We start from the raw sequence: 10,232 nt of genomic DNA on the forward strand, positions 1-10,232 counted from the left end.
CAGATTATTCTACGGATATTCTATGTTGAGACTAATATTCTTTTGAGAGAATATTCGTACGGAACATTCATAGAATATCCCTAAAACATTCAAAATTTTGACGAACATTTTGAATGTTCTAGGAATATTCAAGAATATTTAATGTTTTCAAAGAAGCTTTTAACGTACGCCTGCAGAATACGCCTGAATCGCAATCGCTAGTCATATTGTTCCGCCTTCCCACGTTCCTGTCTGGACGACACGTGAATGATATACGTGAATATTCTTTGATATACACTCTATGCTATATCACACGTGGACGTGGCTCATTTTATGTGGCGAACTGAAAGTGTCCGTTAAGCAAAGTTAAAGAAAGCAAGATTTCCCGAACGCTGACCGTGCTATAATCAACTAAGTTACGATTTATTATTTTAGGTTAGAAAAACATGTACTTATATTTATATATTGTATGTGTATTTGTATGTGTATTGTATGTGTATTTGTAATTTTCTTGATTTTATTATATTATTATTTATCATTATTATATGTATATATTACCATTTAATTAATTATATTATTATTATTTATCTTTTAAATATATATAAGTAGAAGCATGATAAAGCGCAAGTGTTCAAAGGCAACTTTTTACAGAAAAGTAAGGCATAATACTGCTATTGCGTTAGAACTTTCCCAACTGCATAATACTGTAAATAGCCCTAATAATATTGACAGCGATAGTAGCAGTGAAAACACAGATAATGATTTACTTATTACTGATAATGATATTGATATTCCAGAACATATTTCCGAAGGAAATATTTCTGACAACAGAAGCGATTATGATAACTCACCAATGTCTTGTAACAATTCAGAAGAAAGCTTAAATTCTTCAAATAGCACTGATGTAGATAACAACATCGAAAATAGATTTATAGAACAATTACGTTCATGGGCAGTTACAAACAACATAAGTCATAGTGCACTAAAAGATTTATTAAAAATATTAAAATCATCAGGAGGTCATGTAACTTTACCTGTTGATCCTAGAACACTACTTTCTACTCCTCGAACTAATTTGTATAAATCTATAGGATCGGGAAAGTATTCACACATAGGAATAAAACAGGCAGTAGACAAACTTCTTAATTTTACGAATAAACCACTTACAAAAATTGATTTATTAATTAATATTGATGGCTTGCCCTTAAGTAAAAGTTCAAGTAATCAAATTTATCCAATATTGTGCTCTATTTTTGGTTATTCAAATGTTTCTGTTATTGGGATATATCGTGGTTATGAAAAACCCATTAGTGCAAATGACTTTTTACAAAATTTTATGGAAGAAGCAGCAGTATTAACACAAAATGGATTTATCTTTCAGGAACACACATTACCATTTACTATAAAAGGTTTTATTTGTGACGCTCCAGCTAAATGCTTTGTTACATATACGAAAGGCCATACTGGCTTCTTTTCATGTACAAAATGCATGCAAAAGGGAAAATACATTAAAGGTAGAGTTTGTTTTCCCAATATTACTTCAAGAAAAAGAACAGATCAAAATTTTCGTAATAAGTTACAAGCTGAGCATCATATAGCGACATCAATTTTAGAAAATATACCTAGTCTTGACATGATTAATAGTTTTCCACTTGAATATATGCATCTAATTTGCCTGGGTGTTGTAAAGAAGCTTCTAGTTAACTTATGGCTTTTTGGAAAAACTCTGAATAAATTATCAAAAAATTCTATAGATAATATTTCAGAATATCTTACTATTATAAAACCATATGTCCCATCTGAATGTGTGAGAAAAACTCGTTCACTTGAAGAAGCTAAACGTTGGAAAGCAACAGAATTTAGATTCTTTTTGTTGTATTGTGGGCCAATTGTTTTAAAAAATTCCATATCGGACGAAAAATATTTACATTTCTTATGCTTGCATGTTGCCATTAGATTTTTAAGTGCTATCGAACTTTATCCTAATTGCTTAGATTATGTTCAATCATTATTAATTTACTTTGTTAAAAAATTTATAATTATTTACGGAGTGGAATACATTTCGCATAACGTTCATGGTCTAATCCATGTTGTTGATGATTGCAGAATTTTTGGCAATTTAGATTCTTACAGTGCTTTCCCGTTTGAAAATTATCTGCAGCATTTAAAAAAATTAGTGAGAAAACCTGATGCTGCTTTGGCTCAAATTATTAATCGTTTACACGAAGCTGAAAATTTGTCATTTAACAAACCCATCAAACCAAGAAATATATCAATGATGAATGAACATTATGCAGGTCCATTGCCAACAAACAATTTTGATGTTCAATATAAAAAATGTACAATAGGCAGTATTTTTTTAACTACACAAGTGGGTAATAACTGTTGTTATTTGCGTGATCGTAGTATCATTATTATTCATAATTTTGCAAAACAAAATAATGATTTATATGTAATTGATAAAAAATTTTTAAATGTTAATAATTATTTTATAGAGCCATGTAATTCATCTCTTTTAGATATTTATTTAGTGGATACATTGGGTGAGTTATCAGTATGGCTTGTTACTAATATTGTAAGGAAATTTGTAATTTTTCCTACTAAAGAGCATGCATTTGTTGTGCTTCCACTTCTTCATACATAATCACTAATAATAATTATAATCTTACTCTCTTATACGTATAATTAATAATATAATTATCAATTTATTGTTAAGTGTTTTCCATTGCTAATTAATAATCTCAAAATGTTAACATATATTTTTTCTTTTAACTTTCTTTTTATCATATTATTAATTATATGCTTATTGCAATAAAACAATTTTGCAATGCATAAGTAATTATTTTATCAAATTGTTATGTTGTATATAATTATCAAAACATCTGTTTAACTCTACTTATTATATCAAAGACATTGCGTACACTATGAATTGTTGGACGGTAGTACATTTCATTGAAGAAGAAACGGTAGAGGCTGTTCCAACATCATGGGTACATGGTGAAACCTGTTATTGGCCACCATTTATTGGGTCAAAATTGACACATAGCATTAATAATTGCGAAACACCTATACTAAGTACTTGGACTCTCCATAAAATTAGAGTGATGCACGTACTTGGTGATGGACGTACTTATGGTAATTATTTTTATATTATAGTGAAATAAAATATTTTCTTTATTTATAACAAACTTTATATAATTATACATATGTTTGTTTATTTTTAGACACTTTGCAAAAAGCGAAAGCAAAAGCCGTATTAGCAGAAGAAACGTCTGATTTAACATCTGATTATGATGCAAAGAGAATACACAAGAAGAAAAGATTTTTTGACGATAATGAAGACTCATTATCGTCACATAATTCACATAATAGCTCGTTTGAAGATGAAATATCTAATTTAAAACTACCAGAGCCACCAAACAGTACAGGTATTCTGCAATTTTTTTAAGCACATTATGGTTAGTGTTTTGGAACTTGTAAATAGTACACATAAATTTTAATATATCATTTAGTAAGTTTACAAAAATTTTAGATATCGTCAAGAAAGATGCACAGTTAAACACACAGCTATCTTCAATAAAATCTCAAGAATCTCTAAAAGAAACTTCGCACATGCAACATAAAGCTACTTATGGCAAGAAAATAGTAAAAGAAAGTAACGAAATACAAAAATCTGTCAAAACATGTAAGTAAAGCAAATTACAAGACAAAAACTTATATTCTAACAATAAGTTATTGTATTATTTCTATTTAAATTTTATTTTATATTTGTATGTACATATTTATAAAAACTAAACAATTTAACATAGAATAATTTAAGATAAAATATTACAACAAAATATTTACTTGACTTTTTACACACATTTTTATACTATAATAGATTCACCAAAAAGCAAACTCCTACGTTCAAATAAAGAATCAATTCCTCATTGCTCCCGTTTGAGCGGGATGCATTATAATTCTGGTAAAATCTTTTGATTAACTTATTATATTACTTCTTTTAATATATGTTTTCATGTCCATATACATACAATATGTAATATTATATAATATATATTTATATATATTTTAGTTGGTTCTCAGAAAACACATGCAATAGAAAACAAAGTGCAAGAGAATATAAACAAAGAGAATAATAATATTAATGAAAATAAAAGTACTAATGGTAAGATATATGAAACAGTAACAAAGCATTAATAAAATATTAATTTAGGATTGGAAAGTTACGTTATTCATAAAAACAATTTAATATAATTTAATACAAATTTTCAATAAAATTTGTATTAAAGAAAAATTATATTAGAAATCTATTTGTCTCATTCTACTTCTCAATTCTGTTAAATAATTTTCAGAGTTTGCTTTCCAACAACAAGTGTTGCGACAGTTACATTCGATAAACTTCCGTATACAACAAGTGCAACAAGACATGAATCTTTTAATGGAAAATAGAAATAAAGAAGACAATAAGTCAATAGAAGAAGATAATGCAATTTTCAATAAATTTGAATTTCCATTAAAAACTGAAACAGAAATGCACGAATTAGAGGAGTATTTAACGAATAAAGAGCATGCAAACCAATTCGTAAGTAGAAACATTTTCATGCTATTTTGTAAGTGGATTTCTGTTAAACATTAATATTTCTGATAGGTTAAAGAACTGATAGAAATAGGAGGACTGTCACACAAAAGTATGACACGAAGAATTTTGCAAAAATTATTTTCGGATAATATCGCTCAAACATACAGTTGGGTTGGTTTTAAAGGAAAAAAAAATTTTTCGATACTTCATGTTACATCCACAATTTTAAGTATGTATGCATTCACATATTACAAATTATTATAATATTATAAATTTTTAATAATAATTTGTTGTTAAATGTTTATAGCTGCAGTAAAAAAAATACATGCAACCTCACTTGCAGATATTGAAAAAGTAATTAAATTATGGTTAGTTAAAGCAAAAGAAAGGCAAGAAAAAGAAACCAAGACTTTAAAGAAGCCAAGGCTGACTATTTAGACAGTTGCATTATAAAAAGGTTACTATTTATATTATATTATTATTAATAACGTTATATATGAATATATATTACATTACTAATTACTTTCATTTATAATTGTTTTTACAGTTGTTATTGTGTTGTTTCAGAACACAGAGCTCGATAAGAGTTATGCAAAGAAGAAGAGAATAGTAGATTGTGGACACCGATAAAATTTTTATTTTTTTTATATTCTTTTATTTTTAATATCTTTCTCATACAGCCAATTAAATTAAAAGCGTAAAAGCGCAAAGTTTTTGTTATACGTATAAGTTTTATATAAGAAATAGCATTTATGTTTGTATCACACTCCAGAAGGTTAAGGAGAATCGTGCACACTCCGAGGGATTATGCAATGAATACCAACGAATTTTTAAAATTTTTTAAATTTTATTTTTAATATGTTTTTCTTATATAATTAGTTTAATTTTTGTTATACGTAATATATAAGTCTTTATATAAGAATCACATAGCATTTATATGTTCGTATCACACTATTAATCTTTAGAGGAAAAAAGCGTAAAATTTTTATACGTGTATAAGTCTTTATATAAGAAATAACATTTTATGTTTATACACTCTTTACCTTTAGAGAAAAGGTTATAAGGAGAATTATTGTGTCACACTCGGAGGATTGTGGACACCAATGAATTCTTTTATTTTTCAAATTTTATTTCTAATATGTTTTTCTCATATAATCAGTTTAATTTAAAAAAATAATGTTTTTGTTATACAAGATGAAATCTTTTGTATCTGAATAAGAATGGCACACATTATGTTTGGTGTTACATTTTCTTTAAAAAAATTGTCATTTATTAAGTTTTGAATAAGTATATCAGAGTTTCATATATATATATATTTGTTTAAATTACGATTACATGTTTAAAGTATAATTAAAATAAAAGTTACTATTTAATGCGTAATTAACGTGTTTTATTTAAGTTTATTTGATATTTAAAAATTATTCTGTCATATAGCTGAACTGACTGCACTAGTTTAGAGTCTACCTTTATTTTTCTAATGTGCAGTAAAGAAGATAGACTCTGAACTAGTGCAGCCAGTTCAATTCAGTTCAGCAATAAAAATCGTACCTAATTGTACATCCTATATAGGTATATAGATCTTCCTATAATATTCTCTCACTATATTCCTATTGTATTCTCAGAATATTCTATGATGATTCGGTAGAACATTCTATAAACCTTCTTAGAATCAAGAAAACAGTCTCAATTGAATGTGCTGATAATATTCCTAGAACGTTACTTATACTTTGTACGTATCATTTGAGAATATTCTAAAGTTTTCAAAAAATATTCATAAAACATTCTTAGAATGTATCTGTGCTATCTGGGTCTTTTTTAGATACTTGATTTGTTGTCTTAATCTGCATTTTTCTGAATTATATATTCGCTTTAATGATACCATTGTTACTTTCTCTTCTGTACATGGTTTCACTATTGTTGCTTTGTCTGCTGTTGTTGAAGGTTGTGCTGAAAATGTAATAATGATAGCAATAATATTACATAAATATGAATAATTTTTTATAACTTACAATATGCAACAAAAGAGTCTTCTTCCTGTTTTTCTTCGCTACTAAATGGCAATGCATTTGGCCTCAATCGAATTAATGACGGATTTGTCCTATCTAAAGACTCCTCCTTAAAATGAGCGGAACAAATACGTGCACTGGATGAAATAGATTGATCAATACGCAAAATATCTATCCACAAATTGCGAATAGTGCTATTCTTTGGAAAACTAAAAAATACACAATAAAATATTTTAAATAACTATCAAAAACATCAACTAATATTAAAGCTTCTTTAAACTTTAAATAAATACAAAATCTATATACTTAACCTATGAAACGTAACTTTTGGAATATTAAGTTGTTTTTTCCAATTTTGGCAGTCAGAACGATTTTTATTGGGTTGTCCGGAAAGTCGGTGCGGATTTTAGAGCAAAATTCAAATGAAAAATTTTTTTAGTTATAAATAATTTTAATTTGCAATGTATGCACCATTATTTTGCACAATACTTTTCCATCTTTCGGGTAATTTCATTATTTCTCTCTCGTAAAAGTTCTGGTTTTTTTCGGCGAAGAAACTGTCCAAGTTTTTGAGGCGTTCCAAAGAAGCAAAGTTCAAATCATTAAGGGAGTTTTGCAGCGACCGAAATAAATGATAATCAGAGGGTGCAATATCGGGGGAATACGGTGGATGAGGCAAAACATCCCAGCCAAACTCCAATAATTTTTGCCGAGTCTGCAAACTTGTATGAGGCCTGGCATTATCATGTTGAAAAGCGTGCGGCACCCAAACATCGAGCTTTTTTATCATTTGAAGTTTGCTTAAATGTTCGGAAACAGTTGACTTGCCTATTTTTAACCTTGCTGCGATCTCCCGAACTGTGATTTGCCGATCGAAATCGATTAAAACTTTTATCTGATCGACATCCGTGGTAACTGGCCGACCAGAACGAGAAGCATCTTCAATATTTATTTCTCCTAAACGAAATTTAGCAAACCACTTCTGGCACATGCGTTCGCTTACAGCATCCTCTCCGTACACGGCACATATTTTTTTTTGAGTTTGTGTCGCATTCTTGCCTTTACGAAAATAGAAAAGCATAATGCACCGAAAAAACACGTTATTTCCTTCCATCTTTAAACTGATGCCAAGAGGAATATCTTTATTTAATTGTGATAACTATTATCACTAAATATGCGTCAAAATGTCACTTATTAAAATACGTACGCATCTGACACATTGAATTGAAATAACCTCCTTAAATTTACTTTTGAACGCCATCTATTGAGAAATCCGCACGAACTTTCCGGACAACCCAATACAATGTGGCACGTAACACTGCACCATTTTAATTTAATAAATACTGCTATACTTTTTATTATATTTCTATTATTTTTATATCTGTATTTTCACTCTGATTCTCGCAAAATACATTAGCGTTCTTTATAGCTGAATTGGTTGAGTTTATCTTTTTCCTTTCACACACTGGAAGTCGCACGATACTTACACCGCGCTTGCGCAAACTAATAGCCAATCAAATTTAGGCACACTTTACCTCGTCGCAAGATCTATAGAGAGAAGGTTACCTCAGGCAAACCGGTTGTGGACGAGGGACGATGAAGTAAGGGGGGAGCTAGAAACAGCTTGACGGCGAGGGGCGACGAAGTAAGGGGGAGCTAGAAACAGCTTGTAGGCGAGGGGCGACGAAGGAAGGGGAGTGCATGATGATCTCATCGACAAACAGTAGCTGTCTCTCTCTTTCAAAGTTCTTCCTTTTCTAACTGTTTCTAACTCTGTACGCATTAAATTTTATAATATTGCCAAAAAAAATCACAAGCACGTAGGTGATAAGAGGAAAGATAAAGATAATCAAAGAAGAGTCGCCAATAAATATAAAAAAATTATTAATTAATTTAACGCAATTCACAGATTAATACAACATATATATATATATATATAGATGTATTTTTATTATTATAGATACTTATAAAATTTTATAATCACAATATTGCCGCATATTTAATGATCCCTAATATATACCCCATCATATTTGTTTTAAAGAATTATTTTAAGATTTCAACAGAAACATTTCAATAATATTTTATTAGTAAATATTTGAAAATTGTTAACACTTTGTAAATTTTATCATATAAATATTCACATTTACAATGTTGAAACATATATTACAATTTCATTATTTAAGTTTGTATCATAATAAATTTGTGTATAATGCTTTTTATATTACCCTAGAATTGTACTTACATTTATGAATTTCACAGTTACAATTTCTTGACAATTTTTGAGGTTTTTACAATTAAATATAAAAAATAAATCTTTTTATAGTATTTTTTTTGTAAATAATGCATATAAACAGTAAATATTATTTTAAAAATAATTTTTAAATATGTACTATTTTTTCTTTTATTTTACTACTTTACAAATAATGTTTTTTGTGTATATCCCCAAATTATATTTTATTTTCATTGATATTACAGTCTAAATACGAGTACAAAGCAATTTGTATTACAAATGCATCTGTTGCAGCAATATTTAACATTATAAACGTTAAATATCTACCGCTATAATTTGCAATATATGTAATTTATAGCGCCTTTCTAATTTACTTTTCAATTTTTATTATGCAATTTCCAGTGCTATCAATATTTTACAAAATAAAAGTATTTTTTCGATAAAAACTCAAAGCATTTCTATATTAAAGGAGCGAGAGAAAAAACACTAAAGCGTGCGAGAGAGACAGCTACTGTTTGACGATGAGATCATCATTGCCCCTCTTGCCGCTCGCCCCGCTCAGCATTTGCCCCTCTTGCCGCTCGCCCCGCACAGCATTAGCCCCTCTTGCCCCTCGTCCCTCTTTGCGCATGAGGTAACCTTCTCTCTATAGATCTTTACCTCGTCGCACCGTCCCGCAGTAACTCCATAGAACTTATACTACTGGAAGAGGAATAGCCCATTCAACGCATAAGAAAAATCTGAAGGAGCCGAACGAGAGAGAAAGATATATATGTGCGAAAGAGAAAGGTATATTCATCCTTTTGGTCGTAATGCGCATGTCAAAAAGCTATATAAAGCGCTCGCTTCAAATTGTTCAGAAAATCATGCAATAAAAAAATCTGAAAATTTTAAAATTGCCTGACTGCAACTCGAACTATGTTTGTAATTGTAAATAATCTCGAAATTATTAAATAAATCACTTTATATTAAAGTACAATAGTGAAGTTTTTATAACTTATAATTAAAATAATAATGCAGTTTATTTACTTGAATTAAAATATTATTAAATATTGTTATTAACCAATTGTTAACAAATAATTATATTATGAAATAGTAAAAGAAAACAATAAATAAATGTATTTAATTAAAATAAATATATATTTTGAAATTAATAATCATTCGATTCATTTTGCAAAGATTACATATGTTTAAAATGTATCATTTTCGAGTATTTGTGCCTAATGTATTCATATTGATTTCGGTGTGTTATACATTTCCCTTCATGAAATAATCTAATTTTTATATACATTTCTGCAATGCTTTTAACTAATTCTGTCTTGTGATTATCTAAAAATTCTTGTTCTGATATGTGTTCCAACATTACGGATTGGTTAAAAACTTTTTCAATGATTTTATTGTACGTTGTGTTGATTAATTTTTGTTTAACATTATTTGT

General features: G+C 28.5%; 1 protein-coding gene across 2 annotated transcripts; it reads left to right on the forward strand.

Moving 5' to 3' along the window:
* Positions 1 to 236: 236 nt before the first annotated feature.
* On the forward strand, positions 237 to 6,316 carry LOC105675655 (uncharacterized). 2 transcript variants are annotated; one of them, XM_067350822.1, is made up of 10 exons: positions 237 to 414; positions 2,890 to 3,114; positions 3,204 to 3,407; positions 3,512 to 3,664; positions 3,860 to 3,943; positions 4,052 to 4,144; positions 4,332 to 4,561; positions 4,628 to 4,787; positions 4,866 to 5,015; positions 5,106 to 6,316. In XM_067350822.1, the coding sequence occupies exons 2-9, from the start codon at positions 2,904 to 2,906 to the stop codon at positions 4,994 to 4,996; spliced, it is 1,266 nt and encodes a 421-aa protein (XP_067206923.1). In that variant the 5' UTR covers positions 237 to 414; positions 2,890 to 2,903; the 3' UTR covers positions 4,997 to 5,015; positions 5,106 to 6,316. The 2 variants fall into 2 exon arrangements, 1 of the variants encoding a protein (XP_067206923.1); XR_010888872.1 differs by having other exon boundaries at positions 237 to 3,114.
* The last annotated feature ends 3,916 nt before the right edge of the window (positions 6,317 to 10,232 follow it).

The sequence above is a fragment of the Linepithema humile genome, chromosome 2 (genome assembly GCF_040581485.1).
Source record: "Linepithema humile isolate Giens D197 chromosome 2, Lhum_UNIL_v1.0, whole genome shotgun sequence".
NCBI lineage: Eukaryota > Metazoa > Arthropoda > Insecta > Hymenoptera > Formicidae > Linepithema > Linepithema humile.

Coding starts and splice junctions, on each gene's coding strand:
- LOC105675655 (XM_067350822.1), top strand. CDS start 2,904: ATGAATTGTTGGACGGTAGTACATTTCATTGAAGAAGAAACGGTAGAG. Junction 4,145..4,331: donor TGAAAATAAAAGTACTAATG/GTAAGATATATG, acceptor AATAATTTTCAG/AGTTTGCTTTCCAACAACAA. Junction 4,788..4,865: donor TGTTACATCCACAATTTTAA/GTATGTATGCAT, acceptor AAATGTTTATAG/CTGCAGTAAAAAAAATACAT.